General features: G+C 39.5%; 1 protein-coding gene and 1 non-coding gene across 2 annotated transcripts; one reads left to right on the forward strand and one right to left on the reverse strand.

Moving 5' to 3' along the window:
* Positions 1-22,346: 22,346 nt before the first annotated feature.
* On the reverse strand, positions 22,347-23,462 carry LOC145131410 (uncharacterized). The gene is made up of 3 exons (XM_079066098.1): positions 23,081-23,462; positions 22,550-22,917; positions 22,347-22,463 (listed from the first exon to the last, which is right to left on the reverse strand). The coding sequence occupies exons 1-3, from the start codon at positions 23,460-23,462 to the stop codon at positions 22,347-22,349; spliced, it is 867 nt and encodes a 288-aa protein (XP_078922224.1).
* An 891-nt stretch (positions 23,463-24,353) lies between these two features.
* On the forward strand, positions 24,354-24,460 carry LOC145135339 (small nucleolar RNA R71). Its single transcript, XR_013719802.1, has one exon. It is a non-coding gene; the product is annotated as a small nucleolar RNA R71 (small nucleolar RNA).
* The last annotated feature ends 2,024 nt before the right edge of the window (positions 24,461-26,484 follow it).

Here is a 26,484-nt window from a genome sequence, read left to right on the forward strand (position 1 = left end):
CAGCGTCACCTCTTAGTATAGTTATTCTATGTAATATTTTGTATATTAGGTAATGATATAGATAAGTATAAAATAGATAACAAATTCAGTATCTTTGTTATGAAGATCAGTTCTTAGTATAGATAAGATACAATCCCTTAAATTATGGGATACACATGTATAGATTAGTATATAATCTACATTAGGGTAAAACCTAATGTAGAGAGTTCGGCTTCATGTCAATCACCTTTGTGACAACCCGTCTTCTTGGTGAAGACAAAATTCTTTCTTGGTTAAAGAACAATTTAGAGAACTCTCTATGTTATTTACTTTCTGTTGTTTGTTTTTCTTAGATTACTTTACTTTCGTTCTTTATACTTGAAGTGTATCCGATCGATACAAACCTTCAATACGTACCGGTAACCAAATCTAGTGCTGCTCGAGCCTCATCGGTAGGCATCTGAAATGCCCTGCTCTTCACCAGAGGTGCCTACAAGTAACACCCGTTTTCCTTGATGAATCGTTTTAGGGTTTTAAGGAGTCAAAAGGTTGGATTTTGGAGAAAAAGGATCCCCACGACATGAGGTGGGTTAAGATGAAATGTCATGAGGAACTGGTCTAACGACATGAGACATTGAGCTCGCGACGTGAGAGCTGATGCAACCCAATCCCATGATCATTTTTGGGCTTCCTTCGTATTTAAGCACCTCTTAACTCATTTTAGGGTTTCTTATCAGCCCTAAACCCTCTTTCACCTAAGAAAAACCCTAGTCTTCATCCTTTTTTGATCTTTGGTCGTTTTGGAGCTTTTCTTGGTTTGGAAGAAGGAGAAAAGAAGAAGAAGAAGGTGATCTTGTGTTGGGGCTTAAAAGGGTTGAAATATACCCAGTATCGGTTGAACGAGACCGAATGGGTTAAAATATACCCAATACCGGTTGAAAGAGATCGAAGGGGTTGAAATAGACCCAATACCGGTTGAAAGAGACCGAAGGGGTTGAAATAGACCTAGTTATGATCGATTATTATTATATATATATATATATATATATATATATATATATATATATATATATATATATATATATATATATATATATATATATAGTATGAGGTATTTTGGGGAACTCACTAAGCTTTGTGCTTACAGTTTTATATTTATGGTTTCAGGTACTTCTGGTTCGAAAAGGAAGGGCCCGTGTGACTGCACATCATCCTCCAGAGTTTAATTCTGCATTGATAATTTATAATCTGATGTTTAAATGCTATTTTTATCTTGAATGGTTTTGAGAACAATTTGTTATATAAATTATGGTTTAAAAATGAAAATTTTACCTTGGATTTTCGGGACGTTACAACTTGTTATCAGAGCCTTGGTTTGAGGGATTCGGGCATACTCTCGGGTGTATCTGAATTCAAACTGAGGGTTTGGTAGATTTTTCATAAAATAAATGTTTTATGTTGGGTCTAAGAGTTGTGTCATTGGGCCTGTTACTTCGGTCCATTGTTATCACGGTACCGAGCATGTCCAGCCGTGTTTATGTCATTAGGGTTTAGTATATAAGATGCATGCATGCATCGTTCTGTGTACGCTTTTGATAATTATTATTCCTTTATTGTACTGTAACTCTAGCACACCTCTACAGTCGAAGTTCTTAATCGAGTTCTTCTGAGGTGGAGCATATTAATCATTCAGCTCTTGTTTGATTCATCGTGTGTTATTTGCTTTTATTGTGTTTGTCTAAATCTGTTACGAATCTAAACGATCTTAGAGAATTTATTTCTCATCAATTGGTATCAGAGCAGGAGGCTGTGTAATTCATACGCATCTCTTCTGTTGGAAGAATCTCTTTAGGGTTTCCGCTTTTGTTGAAATCGTTGGAGCCGTCATCTCATTTATTGACATTGTTCCACGTTTTTGATAAAACCCTAATTCAACCTTTACAAGTCTGGTTCTTGACAAATATTCAAAACAGGTCATCATGTCTCAAGAAGATTCACAAACTAACCCCATCAACATATCCAACAACATCGGATCTACTACGAGAATCTCGATTTTATACACTCAAGATTATGAATTCTGGACGTATCACTTTGAAGACTATGTTCTTGGTTCGGAGGATAATGGGTATCTAATCTGGGAAGCTATCACCTTGGGTCCGTTTGCTCACTCCGGAACTAATAAAGTCATCACAACTCAAAAGGAGTACAGTCAGTTGATGATCGACGTAGAGTATGTTCCTCAAGATGAGAAGGACAAACTGATGAGCAACATTAAAGCTATGAGGATGATCAGATTTGCCTTGCAATCGGATACTTTTCGTCTAGTCAGTTCATGTACGACGGAAAAACAAACCTGGGATAGGCTTAAGGAGCTATATTCCACCGATGAGGATCTGGAGCATTCAATTCAAACTCTTCTGCTTCAGAATTTGGTGACTTCAAGCAAAAGCAAGAAGAAAAACTCATTCAGGCGTTCGATCGTTTCAATCATCTTCTCAGTAAGATGATCAAGCACGAAATTGGAAGAGAAGTGATCGAACAGAAGGTCACTTTTATGAATGGCTTAAGACCCGAATGGATGGCTGTGGTATCGACTGTGAAAGCTCATGAACAGTTCAAATCCTATTCATTAGCAAAGCTTGTAGGAATACTCAAGTCACATGAAAGTGTAGTGACTAAGGAAACGAAGATGGTGTCTGGTATGGGATCTTTGGCCCTTCTCTCAAAGGGCAAGAACATGGCTGAAGAAGAAGAAGAGTTGGATCTCTCTGAATGTGATCTGACAAATGAATAATATGCATTAATGATCTCCAATCCCAAGAAGTTTGCTCACAAAAGGCGAAAGAGGAGGTTAAAAACGCTCCTCAGCAAGAAGAAGCGAAGAAGGAGAACAAGCTTGTAGGTGATTCCGGATATGACTGCAATTTTTGTCACGACAAAAATCACTTTGCCAAAGATTGTATGTTAAGAAAGCTGTCCGATAAGAAGGATGGAGAAGATGATGAAGCGTATCACCTACATAAACTGGAAGAAATAAAGAAGAAGAAAACCTCTAACAATTCTATGAATGCTTTGATTGTGCAAGAGAACTTAGTTGATGATAAGTTCGGAGGAGTAGAGGTCTGGTCTACCGACTCTGAAGATGAAGAAGTCCGCAAGCCCTCGCATGGCAGAGCTTTTGTGGCGAAAGGAGATAGTGTTGAGTTTGATGGAAGGTTCTTAATGGTGATTGCTGGAGTATCACAAATGAGAGGCTACACAACGAATGGCGGGTCTGATGAAGCAAAGGAAAGAGAAGACAGATGCTTCGCCGCCAAACCAATGGGTGAGCATATCAACGAACGTGATCAGTTAATCAAGAAGGTACAATCCATACTCGAATCATTGAAAATACTAGTTACTAACTATGAAAAGGATTTAAATGAATTAAAATTCAAGTTTTCTAGTTTAAGTGGTAGTCTAACACAAATTCGCCTAGCAAATTCTAACCTAACTGATCAAATCAGCAGGGTGTCTTCAAAGAGTGAGGAAAGGAGGATATGGATAGAGCAGAAGGAAGTGGAGTTAGTTAGGGAAAAAGACGAAATAATTTACTTACAACGTGATAATTTGAAGCTTTTGAAACAAAGGAACATTTTTTGCTTAATTGCTAAACGTCTTTATTTCAATATTACTCAGTTGTATTTGAATTGTGAGATTGGAGATAAGATTCACAAAATGATTTTGCCTTGCCTTGAATTAAAGGAAGACGAAATAGACGCAGATTGCTATAAGTATGAATCGATTGTCTCATCAGAAGAAACTTCTGACTCCTACAGATTCGGTCTGGACAAAATCGAGTCCTTTATCAAGTCCAAAGACCATACGGACATGCTTAAAAACCTATTGGACGAAAATGATAAATTGAAAGTCAAGACCGAAACCATACAGAAATTTGACTCATTGAGTACCAAGTTGAGTTCAGAAAACAAGATAAATGTGGAAAACACTTCTGAATTTGACGAGGACATTGATATGAGTGAAATTTCTGTAGAGGATGTGGTTGACTGTTCAGAATTTGTCAAAAGCGAACCCACCAAAGGTCTTATATCTGAAAATTCAGTTGAGTTCGCTCGGATATCCCAAAATAAAGTCAAAATTCTAAAAGAGAAGGCTGTAGTATATCAAAACGTACAAACAGTACCAAACCAGGTATACACTACAACAGGAGTTACTCCGAAACATACCGCTGAACTTACAGCTATAGTAAACGAAGACAATGCAGGCGGCTGTGATGATTATTTTTGGTCTGCTCCAATCGACAATGCAGAAGAAACTGTCGGTTTATCAGAAAGAACCTCATGGAGAGTCAAAGGCAGATACGTGGCAGAACCACTCAACAAGCCAACAAGCTTTAATGTACCAAGCACAAGTGGTACCAAAGGAATTCAAAGCGAACCTGAAAAGGCAGCAAGCGAAACCTCTTCATTGAAGAGCGAAACTCGTGCATAAAGACCAAAGCTGAATGTAAACATTCACAAGTCTCAGAAGCAGCTTGCTAAACAAAAACGCCAGCGAAACAGGAGATATCAAAAGAATCTTAATGAAAGGAAGAAGTTTTGGCACTCCTAAAACCCCAATTATGTTCGCACAAAAAGGTGTCCAATCACAAGGTGAAAGAAAGTTCTAAGGCTAACTCTGATCCATGCACTCAGTGTCAATCCTGCAGTCAAACGAACCGAAGAAGCAATATCGGTCCCAAATCTACAAGTGACAAGAACCGAAAGAGCAGTTTCGGTCCTAAATACCAACCTCCTCATTTTCAATCAAAGAAAAATCCTAACAAGGATGTCAAGGGAAAAGGAAAGCTCGTTTCAGAATACAAAATGCAAACGAAGACGACGACAGCTCACGATAGGAAAAAAAAGAAAGTCTTTGTTAAGAATCAAAATAAAAATCCACAATCTGATTCAAATAAAACAAAAACTAACAAAATTAAAGTTTTCACCATCAAAAGGAAAGATGAAACCACTTTAATAAAATGAACATATTTGGTTGATCTTTCTATTGCGATTCCCTCTTCTGTAAAAGGCTCACGTGGACCCAAGCAACTTTGGGTTCCTAAATCTGCTTGATTTTTGCAGGTTATCAGTGACAAGCAGTTCGACGATGAATGGTATATTGATAGTGGCTGCTCGCGTCACATGACAGGGAGACGGGAAGAGCTGAGGGAGTTTAGGGCTCTAAAAGATGGTGGATGTGTCAAGTATGGAAACAACTCATATGGAACTATAAAAGGCTATGGAATGATAACGAACGGAGATTTTTCCATTCGAAAGGTGGCCTACGTGGAAGGATTGCAACACAATCTTATAAGTGTCTCACAATTGGTAGTAGGGACTGGCCTGAAGGTCTCATTTGATGATGAAGGATCCGAGATAACTGAAAAGAAAACTAAGACAGTTCTGTTGAAGTCCCAGCACAAAGGCAAGATGTATCCATTAAATCTAAACCTAATACGAGGGAAACCTGTTGTATGTCTTCTAACGAAAGCACATTCTGATGAAAGCTGGCTATGGCATCGCAGACTCTCGCACCTTAATTTCAAAGACATCAAAAAGCTGGTTCTTGGTGATCATGTGAGAGGACTGCCGCTTCTAAAGTTTGACAAGGAACATTTGTGTGCTGCATGCGAAATAGGAAAGCAAAGCCGGAAGACTTATCCCACACGTGTTAACACAAAGATCATCGAACCTCTTGAGCTTCTACACATTGATCTGTGTGGTCCATCGACCAGAGAAAGCATTGGTGGTAATAAGTACATTCTTGTTATTATCGATGATTTTTCACGTTTCACTTGGGTTTTCTTTCTTAAACAGAAATCAAAAGCGACTCCACAACTCAAAAACTTCATAAAACAGGTGGAAGTAAAGCTGAGAAAGATAGTGAGAAATGTTCGAAGTGACAATGGGTTAGTGTTCAAAAACAACGACTTTGAAGAATTTCTGACCGAAAAAGGAGTAACTCACAACTTCTCCGCTCCCTACACTCCACAACAAAATGGTGTCGTTGAAAGGCGAAACCGTTCGTTGTGCGAATCCGCCCGAACTATGCTCAGCTTCGCTTCTCTACCTCTGTACTTCTGGGCTGACGCGATTTCTGCTGCCTGCTTTACCCAGAACCGAACCTTCCTCAATAAGCGATTTTCTATCACACCGTATGAAATTCTGAATAATCGCAAGCCTAATGTTAAATTCTTCCATGTCTTCGGTTCTAGGTGCTTCATCTTCAACTCCAAAGAGAAACGAAACAAGTTTGATGTGAAGGCAGACGAAGGGATTTTTCTTGGCTACTCTCTTACCTCCAAGGCATATAGGGTTCTGAATAAAAGATCAAAGAAGATAGAAGAAACCTATTATGTCACATTTGATGACAATTACGTGAAGAATCTTCAACCAGGCGAAAGTCTAATGGAGGAGATCTTTCCACAAACAGGTCTAGTCACGGCTCCTATATCAAATCTGTTTGAGGAGTACATGTTGCTCTTTTATGAACCGGAGAATGCAATTCTTTCTGAAGTGAAAGCGGCTAATAACAAGGTTGACAACCTGAAGGAGATAATCAACGAAGCTGCAAAATCCATGGCAAGCGAACCTCAAGCTCCTAGCGGACCCAAAGGTCCAAGCGAACCTCAAGCTCCTAGTGTACCTAAAGGTCCAAGCGAACCTCAAGCTCCTAGTGAACCCAAAGGTCCAAGCGAACCCACAAATAATCGCATCACTTTCCAGGGGGAGGGTTCATCTGCATCAAAGCAACCTGATTTTCCTTTCCAGGGGAGAACCCATCTCCAACAATGAACCATGAAAGTCCAATCGAGAGGGAGAATTCTGATCCTGATGTTGAAATTGTTTCATCATTCGAGGGGGAGAATAGTAATACGAATGACGACGACACTCAGTCAGAACATGAAGAAGAAGTCAATGCCGAATTGGATCCTAATTATGATCCTAATTACGCTCCTCTCACAAAATGGACAAAAGATCATCCGAAAACTCAAGTAATTGGTGAATCATATGAGGGAGTTCTTACACGTTCTCAACTGAAAGCGAAGCAAACAACTCTATTCTCTCATGTTGAATTCTGCATGTTTAATTCGTTTGTCTCCAAGATTGAGCCGAAAACAGTTAACACTGCACTTGATCACTCTGATTAGGTACAGGCTATGAAAGACGAACTCAATGAGTTTGAGCGAAACCGAGTCTGGAGACTGATTCCTACACCAAAGGATGCATCTGTGGTTGGATTAAAATGGGTATTTCGGAACAAGTTGGAAAAAGAAGGGAACGTGATATGCAACAAGGCAAGGCTAGTGGTTAAGGGATATTGTCAGGAAGAAGGTATAGATTATGAAGAAACCTTCTCTCCTATAGCAAGGTTGGAATCAGTTCGGATCTTTCTGGCATACACTGCTCACAAGAATTTCGAAGTTTTTCAAATGGAGGTCAAGTGTGCATTCTTGAATGGAGAACTAGAATAGACTGTATATGTGGAGCAACCACCGGGTTTCGTGAATGAGAAGTATCCTGATCATTGCTATATTCTGGACAAAGCAGTTTATGGTCTAAAGCAAGCTCCTAGAGCCTGGTATGAAACATTAACTCGCTTTCTTAAATTGTCAAAATTCAAACAAGGTTCGGTTGACCCAACCTTCTTTCGCAAGAAAGAGGGTAACCATTTAATGATCGTCCAAATCTATGTCGATGACATCATCTTCAGTTCTACGAATCCTAGCTTAACGGCTGAATTTCGGAAGTTGATGGAGACTAAATTTGAGACGAGTTCAATGGGTCCGATTAACTTTTTCCTTGGACTGAACATAAGACAGGGACCAGAAGGCATATTAATTAATCAGGAGGCTTACACGAAGACTCTACTGGCGAAGTTCGGCATGATGGGAGATTCTAAAGTAAAGGTTCCAATGGCATTCAGAACGAAGCTAACACCATCTCTGGATAAACCAACTGCTGATATGACCCTTTATCGTCAAATGATAGGGTCTCTAATGTATCTAACAGCTAGTAGACCAGATATTATGTTCTCTGTCTGTTATTGTGCTAGGTTCCAAGCTAATCCACGCGAACCTCATATGGTGTTTGTGAAAAATATCTTCAGATATGAACCTCATCTCTCGGTCTTTGGTACCCTGCGAAATCAGGTTTCTTCGTTCAAGCATTCTCCGATGCTGATCTTGGAGGATGTGGTCTAGACCGAAAGAGCACAACTGGCGGGTGTCAATTCCTTGATGGAAAACTTGTTAGCTGGCAATCCATGAAACAAACATGCGTGTCTCTTTCTACGGCCGAAGCTGAATACATCGCTGCAGCGTCTTGCACTTCACAGGTCATATGGATATAAAGTCAACTTAGAGACTATGGCCTAAACATGAAGATAATTCCCTTCTACTGTGACTCAGAAAGCGCTATTCGGATATGTCACAACCCAGTGCAACACTCTAAAACGAAACATATAGCACTGAGATACCACTTCATCAAGGATCACGTAGAAGATGGTAACGTTGAAATCCACTTTGTTCGATCCGCTGATCAGTTAGCTAACATCTTCACGAAGGCCTTACCAGAAGCAAGCTTTAACAAAATACTCCAAGGCTTGGGAATGATGGAAGCTAAATCAGTACCGAAACCCCTTTCGCTTCATTAAAATTGGGCAAGCGAAATAGAGCGAACGCTCGGTCTATTTCAGTTCCAGATTTTTTAGGAACCGAAATGAACCGAACGCTCGGTCCATTTCGCTTCATCATTCCAAAGGTAAAGTTTCGGTTGTATACTTTGTACATTATGTATACCTTTTATCAATTCATTTTATGTTTTTCATTTCTTTTCATAAAATCCAAAAATATTTTCTTTTCTGTTTTTATTTCTTTTCAGAAAAATCATAAAATCCAAAAATATTTTCTTTTCTGTTTTTATTTCTTTTCAGAAAAATCATAAAATCCAAAAATATTTTCTTTTCTGTTTTTATTTCTTTTTCAGAAAAATCAAAATGATCAAAAATATTTTACTTTGTGTTTAAGTTTTATTTCGTGTCTTTTTCAAAACAAAATCAAAATACCAAAAATATCACACTGAAAGGACTCTTGGAAGAATTCCACTGGTGGAGCTGGGGCAGGTATAACACTCTTTATCTCAGTACTAGCTACGTGTCCGTAGAAGCATGCTGCTGCATGTTGTCCAAAGCCTCGACGACTCTAAGTGAAGCCTTACTGATTCAATATATACAACCCATAAGGCTGCTAAAATCACTCAAGTCATGAGCTACCTTACTCTTCTCATATTGAGTTAAGAGTTTTCTGCTTTGTCCTTACTATCTAGCAGAGGTACTTTCGGTTCTTTAACCACCTTCGAACTTTTCTCCATCACATTTCGGTTCATAATCGTAACCCTTGAGACTCTCAGAATTTACCACTGAGGTTTATGGTTACACAACATATGTGTTTGTGATCTTAGTTTCGTTAACCACGATCTAAGTGAAACCCAAAATTCAACACCTACAATGAATTGACGGTGAACAATCACACGTTCTAGCTTTCACCCAAGTATTAACGAAACCACTTTAGTGGGAGGTACCAAGAAATCTCTTTTTATTTTTGAGCGATCTTTATGAAATTGTCTAACACCAAGACTTTTCTGCCCAAAAGATCCTGTTTATTTTTGTTTTTGAGATTTCTATAATTTCACCAAGTCACTGAAAATTGATCAAACCTACTTGTTTTATAGGCTACACCGGTCTCACAAGTACTTCATCCAACTTTCGGTCTTATATCAAGTTCCATAGTTCGATTGAAGCGAAAGCCATCCTAATAACCTTATACTGAAAAGATGCTTTTCAATGCTTCTTAATAAGCATATGATCGTATTTTAACGGGAAACCACACAGACACTTCTAAGTCTCTCTTGACTTTGAAGGAAGAGATTCGTGCCCGAGATCCACAGTTTTATGTCTTAATTGACATCACTTATATCCCATAAATGCTTTGTTTTTTTTGGCACACTCTTGCACGAAGGTCATTATGATTTTCCACAAGTCTTAATCGTGGTACTAATGGCTTTTTCTTAGATATGAAGTTTCTGTTCAATACGTTATGTTGTTAGACTATGTTTCGGAGAGAAGGCTAGTCAATTCCAATGAAAGTGAAAGGGTGAATCCACGTTTCAAAGGGAATTTGAACAGTTTTAAAATCAAAGAGGCGGTGAATGGATAAGATCTTAAAAGGCGCGTGAATTTGAACCGTTTCCTTTTTTCACGCCGCCTGACGCCAATGACGCAGTTTTCGGGGTAACAGTTGTCAAATCACGCTTTTTCAGGCGTCGATTCATAACATTGTGCAATCATCACTCATGATTTTTCTCTCTCATGGTAATCGTATAAAGGGTTTTCTCGCCTCACTTTTACTTCTTTACCACTTACAAATCCTCTCGAAGCATTCAGCGGCGATTATTCTCTACTGTTCATGTTCTTCACTTCAAGCTTCAACAATGGATGACTCATCTTCTGCTCAAGAACAAAGCGCACAGTCATCGGTTCTCACCATAAAGCCGAATCAAAATCTGATTATCGAACTCTCTCCTTTTCAGTACGATCCTTACATGCTTCAGGTGGTTGAATGCCTCAAATATTCACCACTTGTGATTGCTCTAACCAAGGTGGAGTCTGTCCCGATGTCTTTTCTTTCTCAAGTTTATTCAACGGCGTCATACGATAAAGCCAAGGAGAGGATTTTCTTTGAGGTTTTGGATCAGAAGACTTCGATTTCAAAGGTTAGGTTTTGCTCATTGCTAGGGATTCTCATCAATGACTCCATGATCAATCCAGACTCGATCAACACGACTCAGCTCTTCACCATGTTCTACGATATGGGGTACACAGAAGCTCTTACGACAGTGACAAAGTTCAAGAAGTCTTGTCTTCCTCCAGAATGGAATGGTCTATTTACTCTTCTTTTCAAGGGATTATTGGAGAGGGTTGCAGGGTCTGATGGGGCAAGCAAAGCGTTTATGACTCTGCTCTATGGTCTTTACCACGGGATCAACATGGACTATGGGTCTATTCTCTGGACTCAACTGGTACAAAGCCTTACCTCGTCTTCTCGTTATTCTGAAATGTCATGTGACAGGTTTTGGACCCTTGTTACTCAATGGGCAATGGAGAAATTCCACATTCCCATAATGGCAGACTCTTTGATGTCATCTATTGTCACTTTTCACACGACGAAGATTATTGTCACCGATCCATCCAAGTTTCTGTTCATCGGTTCAGTTCCTGAGTCAATGTACCATTGTGTTTCTGGGGAAAGCAAGCTCATTCGTGAATACAAGAAGCTTCCTCCTACGGGACCGAGGCAGCTAACCCCTGAGATGTAAAGCTCGCTGGATGCAGCTGATAAACCAACGAAACGTGGGAAGAAGGTTGATTAACGAAAAAGTGAGAAGGAAGGACCATCATCTAAAGCTGCTACGCCTAAAAAGAGAGTCAGAACAAGCAGCTTCTTCCGCTCCTAAGAAGCGAAAGATCAAGAAAAAGGCGCCCAAGCCAAAGGCTCCTTCATCAAGTGATTCAGAGTATGTTCCCTCTGATCACCAACCTGAACGAGAGTCAAGCGATAGTGAACATTCTCAAGATGAGAGTTCCCTCCGCGGAGATTCGCCTCCACCTTCACCGGCTCATCAGGGTAACCGAAACTCACCTCCTCTCTCTCCTACTCGCTCTGTTCCTATAATTATTTCTCCATGCCCTCCTCTAATCTCCTCTACAACTACAACTTCTATACCAATACCAACACCCTTATTCACCGAAATTACCACCACTACCACTACTCCAACCGAACCTCAAGTTCGTGTCAACGTATCTGATACGGGGGCACCTACTTCAGGGACCGAAATCCCAATTACCTCTAAGCCTCGATCTCCACCTCACTCAAACGAATCTGACACCGTTCTCGGTGGGGAGGATACTGACTTTGATTCCTTCTATTTTAGCCCCTACAAAGTTCAGAGTGATAATGATGATGATGTTCCTGTAACGAAACGACATTTAAAGGATCTTAACGAGAAACTTGACAAGCTTATTGCCTCTGCATCTTCCTCTTCTACTACTGAATACTCAGAAGCAGCGGTCAAGGCCCTGTTCTCTACTCTGGTTAAAGAGCATCAGGACTCAAATGATAAAGCTACTAAAGCTGTGGATGCTTCTACCTCTTCTTGTCAGAAAGCAACCGAAAATGTCACACAAATAATTGTAGATGCTCAAGTGTTTTTGGACTCTCTCCAGGAAGCTGCTCAAAAGAATGCCAATATGGTGAATACTACGATTAAGGATCTCACAACTACGCTTCAGGAGGAGCATAAGCATTTTGAAAGCATTAGAACGGGTATTCAAACTGATAATGCATAGTTCGTATCTTCAGCTAAGGCTCGTCTTGATCAACTCCAGACCGAGCTAGCTGTGGAAAACAAAGTCATGGATGAACTGGATCGTCGCACTGCTCAACTCAAAACTCAGACCTTGAAGCTCACTTTGGCGACCAAGGAAAATGATGATCTCAAATTTGAAAGAGCAGTTATCAAAAGCAGTGTTGGTGATGTGCACTCTCTTTTGTCTAATCTCCTTGAAGCACACGATTCAGTTCTTACTCTCACTGTCCGACGACATTTGGCTGAGAAGCTGAGACCTGCTCTTGAAATGTTGAGCCGTATAGAAGGTGTTCCGGAGACTGTTTTCCCTCCGAAACAAGAGGGAGAAGCAAGTCAGGGTTAACCATCACAACCTCCAACAAGCAAACCAATTCTAATCTCTTCTCAACCGAAAGTCACCACTGAACCGAAGGATAATGAAGCTTCGAGTTCTAGTGTGAAGGACAAAAAGAAAAAGATAGTCAGTGATAATGATGAGGAAGAAACTGAAGAAGATGCTCTCAAAAGAAAGCAACGTGATCGAGAGCTTGATGAAAATCTTCATATTGCAAGAGAAGAAAAAGAAAGGGAAAGAAAAAGAAAAGAAGCTCATGCCGCATTGGAGAGTAGAAAAACTCTATTTCCTTTGTGGACATTGGAGAAATTGTTAAAAGAAGCAATCGAGTCTCCTAGCACTCACTGGCTTGAACCGGTCATCTCGTTTGATCGTGAAAATTCGAGAGACTCTCAGTTTGACATGCCTATCACCCGAAAGGGATTTGTGTTTCATTGCTTTGAGCCAATCGCTACTATTCCTTCTCCTGACCTGAAGGTTGATCGAGAATTGATTGACTACTATCTCGCATTCTCTCAACCACAATACTTGACTTGGAGCGCACAAAAGATCACAACAGTCAAGGTATTGAAACCAACCTCATCGGGGAATTTTATTAATGTAAAGTTTAAACCAACCTCATCGGGGAATTTTATAAATTCTGAGAGTCTCAAGGTTCATATGATCTCCCTTGCTGATCTCCCGAACTTAAATCCACACGACTGGATCCTCTTGAACAACATTTTGCTTACTGATCAACAACAGTACAAGCCTATCATCGATCACATCAAGCGAATGTTAGTTTCTTACATTCATGAGGTTGCCAAGATGGATCAAGAGATCGCCTCTGCCTTAAGGAAGAAGCCTACAATCAGACCAATCGGGAAGGCAAGCGATGTGAACAAGATGCAGATGGGTAGGATTGACCTGAAGTATCACACAATCATGTTCACCAGAGCCGAAGGCCAAAAGTGCTTGTTCACTCTTGATGATAAACACCTGTTCTCCACTTCTTGTATGGAGCACATTCTTGATATCATTCGCAGGTGTAAGCAAAACAGTGATGCTGATAAGAAATTTTTTTCAGATATGCTTCGGTGGTACATTGACTTTCGTCAAACTCTTCTCGCCATCATATCGAAGCTATTCAAGACTGTGAAGAAATCTACTCTCACTCAACCGAAATGATCTCTCGCCTCAATTGACTCAAATGGGGAGATTGTTGGGTCTAAGAGTTGCGTCATTGGGCCTGTTACTTCGGTCCATTGTTATCACGGTATCGGGCCTGTCCAGCCGTGTTTATGTCATTAGGGTTTAGTATATAAGATGCATGCATGCATCGTTCTCTGTACGCTTTTGATAATTATTATTCCTTTAATGTACTGTAACCCTAGCACACCTCTACAATCGAAGTTCTTAATCGAGCTCTTCTGAGGTGGAGCATATTAATCATTTAGCTCTTGTTTGATTCATCGTGTGTTCTTTGCTTTTATTGTGTTTGTCTAAATATGTTACGAATCTAAACGATCTTAGAGAATTTATTTCTCATCATTTTATTAAAGGGTTTTCTAATAAAAGAAAGGGGTGGTGCATGCAATTAGTCGAGCTCAAGTAAGTGGTTTCCAGAATACCCATACATGTTTGTTATGTCATATGATATGAGAATTGAATGCTAGATTAGGGATATGGATATGCTCAGGATTTTATGCTAGGAGAGATGCCTTTATATGCCTGATTGGTTGAGTTTTTGAGTTGCATGCTAGTATGGATTTCAGATGATCGTATGGATTGGCCTGATACTGATGCCTTGTAGCCTATGAAGAATTGAATGATGTTTTAGATTCGAAATCTTTATTGGTAGTAAGTGAATTGAGATGTCCTCTAGTTGGCTTATGGTTTGAAGTGTTATTGCTTGAATGCTGCTTGCTTTGTGCTTTGTGGAACTCTTAATAATGTGAATTAGCTATTAAGTGAATATGTTAAGTCACATGTTGCAAATGTTAAATAATCTCAGAGTGATTGATTTGACCCTATTGCGCAACTCTTGTATGAGTCCAACCGTTGTAGGGATGAGTCTGTTACTCGAAGGATTATCTATGCTCTATGGAATGTGATTATATTCATGAGGTAGTTAGCTGAAACTAGTGGGAGTTCTTCAACAGCTGATGGCAGGGTGAGGTCGGGAAACTAGGAAAGCCTAGGAAGTGCCTTAGTGGGTTGGTTGCGATACTTAGCGGGTATCTGGAGTATCAGTTTAAGAAGGTGACTTGGAGGATTTGGGATGATTCTTGAGGAAAGTATGGATAGGCATGGAAGGTAGTATTAGGCACGTACTACTGAAAGTACAGGATCCATACTCGACTCGAGGAGAGTAACGGAGAATTTAGGAAGTCGGTGGGATGAGGATTGTTTGGGTATGTTTTGATCATGCATACGGTTGATTTTAAGAATGGTTATGAGCATACATGGAGGAGGTTCAAGCTCTGATTCAGGCTCAGGTGTTAGTACTGAGCCGATTGATGAGCGGATGCGGGAGTTCATCTTGTCGAAGATCACCCGTAATATTTTGGAGCAGAATCCTGTGATCTTCGGAAAGGTCAAGGAAGGGATTATGGAGATTTCGGATGAGCGTATGGGCACATTCCGCACTGAGATTATGGCTATTGTGGGAGCTCGCACTCTTTCCTTCTACGAGTTTCGTGCTTGTAGGGCTCCCGAGTTCTTTGGGGAGAAGGACCCCATTTCTAGAAGGATATGGGTAGTTGATATGGAGAATGATTTCCGGATGAGTTTCTACCATGAGGGGTCGAATGTCAGATTTGCTTCCTGTGTTCTGAAAGACAGAAATCGAGATTGGTGGGAGGAGGTAGACTTCGCTTTGAGAGGCAAACCCTGGAGACGATGACTTGGGATGAGGCGTGACCCCATTTAGGATGAAGTTTGCACCAACTATTGAGGTGCAACAGTTGGCGAAGGAGTTTCAGGACCTTCGACAGACGACTGAGACTGTGTCAGAGATCGCTGCCAAGTTTTAGGAGAGGGCCTTGTTGGTTCTGTAGTATACAGCAGACAAGGATATGAAGAAGGTAAGGTATCGTGATATGTTGGGGGATGACGTCAGGGAATCGTGAGTTGTCAGGGTGCGAAACCCTGAATGATATGATTACTAGAGTCCGGGAGTGGGAGATTGTTTTGGAGCACTTTGGGAAGAGGAAGCCAAAACAGATTCATGTCGCAGTGGGCCAGGCGAAGAGGCCCAGGACTTAGGATTCGCGTTGGGAGGCCAGCAGGGTCGGGGCTGTTGTGCCAAGTATGGTAGGACCCATGTGGGAGGCTGTCGGGAGACAGGGATGGGATGTTTCAGTTGCAGACAGATGGGTCATTTCAGTAGGGACTGCCATTGAGAATCGGTTTCGATATGTTTTCACTACAATCAAGTGGGCCACAAGAAGGCCGATTGTCCGTGATTGATGAGGAGATCAGTGAGGGCACCTGTTCCAGCTACTCTGAGGAGTACTTATGGTCGCGAGAGTAGGTTGGTGGTTCCTATGGTGAGGAGCCGTGCATGACAGTTCCAGGCCGATGGAATCCGAGTTCCATCAGTTGACATTGTAGGTATGTGCTGTAATCTCCACCCTCATGCTCTTATGAAATGTGTTTATGATTATATGTTTATGTGTGAGATGATATGTGTGGTCTATGATGTGTGTGGAATGCACTAGTTTTAATCCTACTTTTTAATATAAATTAGTCACACAAAAAACAGTGAACCTGTCGATTGATGTTATAGTTTAACAAGCAGGGTATCGAACACAGGGAATGGTAATTAATCTAATTACTAATATTATCTAAAAGCAAACAATAAAAGAAAAGGGTTTTCTCTAGGTTTGCAAGACTAGAATGGAAATACTTCTGTTTAGGTTTTGAATCATTTATTCCTATGGTTGATTTTATGACAAGTGCAATGGATTAATTAGCATTGGCTACCGATTAGTGTGATCAGGTTCACGTTCGCTATTACTAATCATTCGAAAACAGATTAATTTAAACATTTGCCAAGTGATTAAACTAATAGATTTCCTAGTTTATTGGTTCGGGTTAAGTAAGACTTGTAATTAGCTAATCAAATTACTAATTCAATTAACCTCTTGTTGATGGTTCGTCACACAAGACTCACACATTAACTTACCTATTTTCTAGTTAACCCAAGTTTCGCGTTCGCTATTCCTAGGCATATAACAATGTTTTCACACGAATCATATGAGATTAGCAATTAAGAGATGTTCATGCAACTTAATATGTTGGTTAATTAACAGAAAGTAGTTGTAATTAACACATAAGGTTCTTTAACAATCTTAACAAAACAAAATCACCAAATTAAATTAATCTAATTATAAAATCAAACCATATTCATAAAGTCATTTATCCTAAACAAAAGTTATGAGTTTTTAGCTCATAATTAAAACAGAAAACAACTCAAAAACGAAATCAATTGATGCAAACATAGTTTAAACAAAAGATTAAGTAAAGAGTACACTTGAATTGCCTTGATCTCCCCAAAATCGAATGCTTGGACTTGATCTTCGAGTTCCAGAACTCCAGCAGCAACTTGAATCGCAAATTGCTCCCCAAGGGTTCCAGTAAGAGCTCCCAAATTTGTGAATTAAAGCCCTTTATATAGTTTCTGAAAACAGGGGCTACTCGTCGAGTCCATATACCGACTCGGCGAGTCCACCACTTAAAATCCGTATACGATAAGGAATCTTATTTGTTTGTGAATCTTCGAGCCTACTCGGCGAGTAGGCTCCCAACTCGCCTAGTTCTTTAGGGTTTTTCTTTCTTTTCTTTCTTTCTTCAATTCTCGAGCTTCCTATCGCTTTTTCTGCTTCCTTTTGCTTCCGAGCTCATCTTTTAGGCTACAAATACATTTTAAACATATTTAAGTGCCTTTTGTTCATAATTTGCAATAAAATGGCCAAAAAGTATTAAGATTTAACACAAAATATACGACTAATTATGCACATATCAAAATACCCCACACTTGACTTTTCTTGCCCCCAAGCAAAACTGAATTTTAACATACTAGCATCACATAAGACAATCCCAATCAAACCCAGCCATTATGCCAAGACCGCAACGCATGTATTTGTGTCTAACATTTTTCCTAAGGACCCCAATCAATTCTAAATACTCAAAATCCTCATAAACACTCGCCCACTTCTTTTGAACAACGCTCATTTTATGCATCCCTCCAAATCCATCCGTAGAAAACTTCCTAACCTCAAGGTATTTTTGATCAAGCAACCCAAGCATACATAATCTAGAAAATTACAACTCTTTGATACCACTATAGAGCTTATTTGGAATTCTTCACTTCTTTGATATTTGATCTTTTATTTCTTTGAATTCACCACCTTGTTGTTTGATTTTTGGTATCTTCAACTTTTGAGCTTCTTCAGAACTTTGATCTTTTGATCTTCACTATGAATTCTCCAAAATTCTTTAACTTTTTCTTGTAATTCTCTCTTTTTTTTTTCACATTTAACTCACTTTTTTTTTTCACTCAATACCTACATGCTTAAGCAAGGGCACTCAACTTCAACCTTTATTGGTTAAGATATTAGTTTTCATGGATACATTTCAAGTACACGATGCTAAACTTGTTGCGTCCCTCAAACTAAGCGAGGTTGTGTTTTTATCTCATGATTTCACTAGAATAAAGGAGGCCACAAATGCATTATAACGTATATAGGCTCAACTAAACATTTGGGTTCTCAAGGAATCATCAAACACAATACTAGCATGATTCCTAATTGCTTTTACCAAAATTTTCTAAATTAGCCCTAGCAATTTGTATGCAAAAATTTCAAAATTAACTAAAATATTCAAGATTTTCGAAATTTAACTAAAATTTCAACTAATTGTAACCAACTAATGTAACCAACCCCCTACCCCATACTTAATTTATGCAATGTCCCCATTGTATGTTATGCATGATAACGAACAATAAAATAAAGAGAGAATTAGAACAAACTCCCCTGGGATAGTAGTTGCGAGGTCGATCTTCTCTTTAAGCTCCATCTTCAATTGAATTTAGACATGGGAATAACTCATCCGTGTCTCGGGTGTCAAAATATCGTGTGGTACAACTCCAATTATAAGGGAAAAACTCTTGGAAATGCTCGGAAAATGATCTTCCAAAGAAAAGAACCAATCCCCGTATTGAATGTAGTCAAGTTTTGAACTTGGAAATAGAATTAACGAGTGATTCGTCGAGTTGCTATGCTAACTCGCCGAGTTGTAGTGTGACTGGCAGAAAAATCGCGAAATTTCACATGGACTCGTCGAGTCCATAAGATGCACTCGGTGAGTAGATCGCTGTGTGGAAAAAAATTTGTATTCTGCCCAGGTCCGTTTCTGATGTATGGGGGTAATATAAACTAAGACTTTCCCTCATTTTTCTTCAATAAATAAATACTCTATAACTCTTCTTCACCATCAGACTCAACCTTGGACTCGAAAATTTCTATTCTCTCGTCTAGACTTGACTTCTTACTTGGTTAGCCTTGACTCTATACCCTCACATGCAATCCTAAGCCTCAAACTGAAAAGATCAAAGCAAACACAAGTGATAGAAAACAAAAATATCCTACATAATCCAAGCTACCATAAGTTCAAAATAAAACAACCAAAACAAATAATTTTTTTTTAACCGATAGCAAACTCTAGATATCGGGTTGCCTCCTGAAAGCGCTTCTTTTTTTGAGGAGTCGTTAGCTAGACTCCTTCCCACTCTATGTTTCAACGGCTTCCTCCAAATCTAGCCGTTCCTCAAGTCTTTCGTCCCTTGGCAGTCCTTCTTCATATCTCTTCACCCGATGCCCATTAACCTTAAAGCTTGACCCGTCTTTGCCCCATAGCTCAATTACTCCATAAGGATAAACATGTTTTATTGTAAAAGGCCCAGTCCAACGAGTGCGTAATTTTCTCGGAAAGAGCTTTAATCTTGAATTGTACAATAGAACTTTTTGCCCTTCCTCAAACTCCTTATTACCTTTCAACCTTGCATCATGCCATCTTTTGGTCCTGTCCTTATAAATTAATGAGTTAGTATAAGACTCATTCCTCAATTTTTCCAACGCATTGATTTTCAAAAGTCGATTTGTACGCAACTCATTTGGCTCAAAATTACATGTCTTCAAAGCCCAATAAGCTTTGTGTTCAAGTTCCACGGGTAAATGACAATACTAGCCTATAGGGTGTGGTTCCAATGGGTGTCTTGAATGCGGTCCTAAATGCCCAAAGCGCATCATCCAATTTGTCCGCCCAATCTTTTCTATTATTCCCCACCGATTTCTCCAATATTCGTTTAAGTGCCCTATTTGTAATTTCGGTTTGCCCATTTGATTGTGGATGGTAAGGTGTTGAAAATCTATGGCGTACCCCATATTTTTGCAACACTCTTGCTAGTTGATCATTAGCAAAGTGGGTTCCCCTATCACTATTTAATGCCTTAGGTACCCCAAATCTTGAGAATAATTTCCTTTAAAATTTTAGCACAACCCTAGCATCATTGGTTGGTAATGCTTGCGCTTCTGCCCACTTTGACACATAATCCACCACCACTAGTATGTATTTGTTGCCTTTGGATGAAGTAAATGGTCCCATAAAATCTACACCCCACAGATCAAAGATTTTACAAACTTGAATATTCATTTGAGGCATTTCATTCCTTGCCGATATATTACCCGTTCTTTGGCAAGCATCACATTCCCCTATGTAGGTAGCAACATCTCTAAAGATAGTAGGCCAATAGAAACCCGCATCAAATACTTTTTAGCAATGTATTGCACCCCATGATGTCCTCCTGTAGGTCCATTGTGACAATGCTCTAAGATGTCCCGACTTTCCTTGCCAAACACACATCTTCTGATGATCCCATCCACACAGCTCCTAAAAAGATATGGCTCATCCCATAAATAATATTTAATTTCTGAGAAGAGCTTCTTCTTTTGTTGATGAGTAAGGCCTTTTTGAATGTAGTCGCCAGCCAAGTAATTTGCAATGTATGCATACCATGGTTCTTCATCCACGATCATCATCAAATATTCTTCCGGGAAGCTATCTTCAATACCCATATTATCTATCTCTTCCCTTTTTGGATTTTCTAACCTAGAAAGATGGTCAGCAGCTACATTCTCCATTCCCTTTTTATCCTTTATCTCGATGTCGAATTCTTATAGTAAGAGTACCCATCGGATCAATCTTGGATTGGCATCCTGCTTGGCAACCAAGTACTTAATAGCAGAGTGGTCAGTAAAAACAGTAGTCTTAGATAAAATAAGATAAGGGCGGAATTTGTCAAAAGCATACACCACAGCTAACAATTCCTTTTCGGTTGTGGTGTAATTTTCTTGGGTGGGATTTAATGTCTTGCTGGCATAATAGATGGGTCGAAAGTGCTTATCAACCCGTTGGCCAAGCACAACTTCTAAAGCACAGTCGCTCACATCACACATTATTTCAAAGGGTAGGTTCCAATTCGGGGCGACAATGATCGGGGCATTAGTTAACTTTTCCTTTAAAACTTCAAATGCAGTTAAACACTCTTTAGAAAAATTATAAGGTGCATCTTTTAAAAGTAATTGAGTTAGAGGTTTAGTAATTTTTGAAAAATCTTTTATGAAACGGCGGTATAAACCCGCGTGTCCTAAAAAACTCCTAATGCCCTTCACATTAGTAGTTGGGGGTAATTTAGCAATTGTATCAATTTTTGCCCAATCCACCTCAATTCCCGCCTTTGACACTTTATGACCTAATACTATACCCTCTTTAACCATAAAGTGACATTTTTCCCAATTTAAAACTAGATATGTCTTTTCACACCTAGCAAGCATCAAGTCAAGGTTAGTGAGACAATCATGAAATGAGGAGCCAAAGATAGAAAAGTCATCCATAAAGACTTCCATAAACTTTTCTACCATGTCATGGAATATTGCCGTCATGCATCTTTGAAAGGTCACGGGCGCATTGCATAACCCAAAAGGCATGAGGAGATAGGCAAAAGTCCCACTTGGGCAAGTGAAGGTAGTCTTTTCTTGGTCAATTGGATCCATAAGAATTTGAAAATATCCCAAGAATCCATCTAAGAAACAATAGTAACTATGGCCAGACAATCGTTCAAGCATTTGATCAATAAAAGGAAAGGGGAAATGGTCTTTACAAGTGGCATCGTTTAACCTTCGGTAATCGATGCATACTCGCCAACCGGTTAGCGTTCGAGATGGTATGAGCTCATTCTTCTCGTTTGTGATAACGGTCATCCCTCCTTTCTTAGGCACCACTTGAACGGGACTAACCCATGGACTATCGGAAATAGAATATATGATTCCTGCATCCAAAAGCTTGACCACCTCCTTCTTTACCACTTATTGCATGTTCGGATTCAATCGCCTTTGGTGTTGCACTACCGGCTTTGCTCCTTCTTCTAAGTTGATCTTGTGGGAACAATAAGAAGGGCTAATCCCTTTAATATCGGCAATGTTCCATGCAATAGAACTCTTTCTCTTTTTTAGAACTCGGACTAACTATTCTTTTTCAGATTTGGTAAGGTCAGAAGCTATAATTACAGGTTTTTGTTCACCTTCTTCAAGAAATGCATACTCCAGATGATTAGGTAGAATTTTCATCTCTGATTTCGTGTTCTGCATGCTAAACACGTCCAGTCCAGGGTAAAATTCACGTCTGGTCGCGTTTTTTCAGATGGACTCGTCGAGTCAGAGGATGCTACTCGGCGAGTCGGGCTTCCAGCACTTATGTTTAATTCGTCATATTCAGCTTCTTCAAGCAGTCTCTCTATCTCCATCAGATCTCTTTCAGCATCAAATTCATCTTCACAAGTAATGGTAGACTTGCTTGGTTTGTCTTCCTTCCATTCTTCCATTAACTCCTCCAACATATCAACCGAGAACGCCGTGTAATCACTACAGCTTGCATTCTTCATGGCTTGATCTATTCTAAATGTAACTGATTCTTCCCCCACCCGAAGGGTAAGTTTTGAATCTCTCATATCAACTATAGCACTTGCGGTGTTAAGGAAGGGTCTTCCAAGTATAATCGGGACTTGAGGGTCCGCTTCCATATCTAACACTATGAAGTCTGCGGGAAACACGAATTTGTCAACTTTTACTAATAGATCCTCGCATATTCCCCTTGGAAATGTCACCGTTTTATTAGCCAAGTGAATTTCCATTCGAATTGGCCTTGGTTCCGGAAGGTCTAATTTCTTGAAGAATGAGTATGGCATGAGTTTAACACTTGCCCCCCGAATCAGCTAATGCATGGATAGTTGATAAATTCCCGAATTGGCAAGGCAATGTCAAACTACGCGGGTCACCTTTCTTCTTAGGTAATTTGTTCAACATGGCGGCTGAACAATTTTCATTTAGAACCACCTTCTTCACCTCTTCCATCTTCTTCCTATTTGTAAGAAGCTCCTTTAAGAACTTGGCATACTTAGGCATTTGTGCAACCGCCTCGATGAAGGGCATATTGATTTGAAGGGCTTTGATGTGTTCAAGAAAATTTTGATAATCAATATCATTCTTTTCTTGTTTAGCTCGTCCTGGAAATGGAAATGGAGGCTGATATGGTTTGACAGGAGGCTTATTATTCTGTTCAGGTGGGGTACTCGTCGAGTCCATGTCTTCGACTCGACGAGTCACATCGGGTTTCTGCGATTTTTGGTTTTCAGACTCTTCCTCTTCCCCCGCTTTTTGGATCTTCCTTCTGAATAGGGGTCAGAGGGATTATAATCTTCCCGCTCCTAGTGTTACGATGTTTATATGTACGCCCTTTGGATTGTTTTCAGTATTACTAGGAAGCACCCGGTTGTGTCTGGTTTATTTGTAGTGCAAGTCGGCCTAACTGTTTTTCAATGTTGAGGATGGAAGCTTGTTGATTTCTCATCAAAGATTGTTGCTCTTTCATCATAAGTTGTTGTTCTCTCATTGCAGCATCGGTTTCGTTGTGTCGTTTCTTGGACGCAGTTGCAAGTCTCGTGAGCATGTCTTCAAAGTCTAGCTTCTTCTCTTATACTGGTTCCTCTTTTTGAAAGAAACCTCTTGTCTTCATTTTATATTTCTCCTCCTTAGCCTTTTTGTACTCATCATAAGGTAACCATTCTTTCCTTGGTTTTCTCCAATCTTCATCGTATTTATCGCCACTTGAGCAACATACTTGCGCTTTCCGGTTCCCATTTTCATCAAGATCGCAATCCTTTGTAAGGTGAGGTCCGCTACAATTTTCACACCCTACTTTAATGGCATGGATGGATTGGTCCATCTTAGTCATCCTTCGCTCCATATTCTCAAATTTGACCATCAAAGTTGCCATGCTATCATTCACAGTTTTCACCACCCCTCGAGTTGAGTCATCTTGGGTTATGATATTCTCTAGAGTGCTTAGAGAATTCTTCAATGAGTCTTTTAACTTCAGCTGGATTTTTCTTCGTTAATGGGCCTTGAGAGTCAAGTAGTTGTCTAGTAGTGACATTTACTCCATCATAGAAGGTTGACACTTCTTGTTGCACATTGAGGTCATTTTGTAGGCAATTCCTTAGTAAAACTTTGTAGCGCTCCCATGCTTCGAATAAAGACTCTCCCGCTTGTTGCTCAAAATTGGCAATGACCTTCTTGAGTTTAGCAATTTTAGATGGTGGGCAAAATTGCTCCAAAAACTCCTCACGCATCTTAGCTCATGTAGTAATCTCTCCTGGTGGTAGTGCTTTTAGCCAATCCTTTGCAGCCCATTTAAAAGTAACAGGGAGCATCCTCAATAACACCGTCTCTCTAGGTACGTTCGGAATGTTGAAGTAGTCGGCGATGTCGTTAACTTCATCAAGATGCTTGTATGCATCTTCATAATCCTTTCCGGTGAAAGGAATCTCCTTCAATGCAGTAAGGATGTGCCCCTTAAGTTCAAGCATGGCAGTGGCGGGTATGGCGGGATGCACAAGCCCCGGACCGGTGTCGTCTCGAATTCTCTTTTAGTATGCCTCCATCGTGAGATCCGCAATGTTAGCCATGATGTTGTCGGGTTCTTTTTCGTGATCACTCTCTTCAAAATCGGTAACGCTTTCCTCCTTCTCGGTCTTGTACTCGGTGTCGTCTTTCGTGTTGCTGGATTCCCCTACTTTCTTTCCCTTCTTCTTGCCAAAAACCGATTTAAGACTCTTAAAAGGCAACTTCTTCGGAGTATCTTCTTCGGTCTTGTCCTTATTCTTTCAAAACGATGATTCCGGGTTTTCAAGTGGTGGAATCAAGGATGAATTCGATCCACGGGTCATAAACAATCTGCAAGAAATAGAAAAACACGTAAAAAGAACAAAACAAATTGAAAAACAAAACTGGAAAATAGCCTTGGACTCGTCGAGTCGGTGCGAATGGACTCGGCGAGTTCAGGGGTAAAACAGAAAAAAATAATACGAAATTTCTAAAAGAAAAGAAACTAAAACTTAAATCTAATTAAGACTTTTCCTAAAGAAGTAACTTTGTGCAAGAAAATCTCACACAAAGGGTCGATAACACTAGCAATTAAAATTATTTTTGAGTCGTTCCCCGGCAACGGCGCCAAAAAGTTGATGTGTGTGGAATGCACTAGTTTTAATCCTACTTTTTAATATAAATTAGTCACACAAAAGGCAGTGAACCTGTCGATTGATGGTATAGTTTAGCAAGCAGGGTATCGAACACAGGGAACAACAATTAATCTAATTACTAATATTATCTAAAAGCAAACAATAAAAGAAAAGAGTTTTCTCTAGTTTTTCAATGCTAGAAACTTAAGTACTTAACTAATACTCAACTAAGTAACTAACAGCTAAGCAAACAAAAATCAACTAAATTCAATAATGGAAAGACTTCTGTTTAGGTTTTGAATCATTTATTACTATGGTTGATTTTATGACAAGTGCAATGGATTAAATAGCATTGGCTACCGATTAGTGTGATTAGGTTCACGTTCGCTATTACTAATCCTTAGAAAACAGATTAATTGAAACAGTGGCCAAGTGATTAAACTAATAGATTTCCTAGTTTATTGGTTCGGTTTAAGTAAGACTTGTAATTAGCTAATCAAATTACTAATTCAATTAACCTCTTGTTGATGGTTCGTCACACAAGGCTCACACATTAACTTACCTATTTTCTAGTTAACCCTAGTTTCACGTTTGCTATTCCTAGGAATATAACAATGTTTTCACACAAATCATATGAGATTAGCAATTAAGAGATGTTCGTGCAACTTCAGATGCTTGTTAATTAACAGAAAATAGTTGTAATTAACACATTAGGTTCTTTAACAAGCTTAATAAAACAAAAATCACCAAATTAAATTAATCCAATCATAAAATCAAACCATATTCATAAAGTCATCTATCCTAAACAGAATTTATGAGTTTTTAGCTCATAATTAAAATAGAAAACAACTCAAAAACGAAATCAATTGATGCAAACATAGTTTAAACAAAAGATTAAGTAAATTGTACACTTGAATTGTCGATCTCCCCAAAATCGAATACTTATACTTGATCTTCGAGTTCCAGAACTCCAGCAGCAACTTAAATCGCAAATTCCTCCCCAAGGGTTCCAGAAAGAGCTCCTAAATTCGTGAATTAAAGCCCTTTATATAGTTTCTGAAAACAGGGGCTACTCGTCGAGTCCATAT

The sequence above is a fragment of the Lactuca virosa genome, chromosome 8 (assembly GCF_052849685.1).
Source record: "Lactuca virosa cultivar CGN04683 chromosome 8, Lactuca_virosa_CGN04683_v6, whole genome shotgun sequence".
NCBI lineage: Eukaryota > Viridiplantae > Streptophyta > Magnoliopsida > Asterales > Asteraceae > Lactuca > Lactuca virosa.

Bases quoted from the DNA above. Each gene is read 5' to 3' on its own strand.
- LOC145131410 (XM_079066098.1), bottom strand. From the start codon at position 23,462: ATGGACTCGACGAGTACCCCACCTGAACAGAATAATAAGCCTCCTGTC. The intron at 22,918-23,080 runs GCAAGTGTTAAA...TGTTTCCCGCAG, and splicing joins TGCATTAGCTGATTCGGGGG to ACTTCATAGTGTTAGATATG. The intron at 22,464-22,549 runs GTAGCATCCTCT...TTTAGCATGCAG, and splicing joins CTGGAAGCCCGACTCGCCGA to AACACGAAATCAGAGATGAA.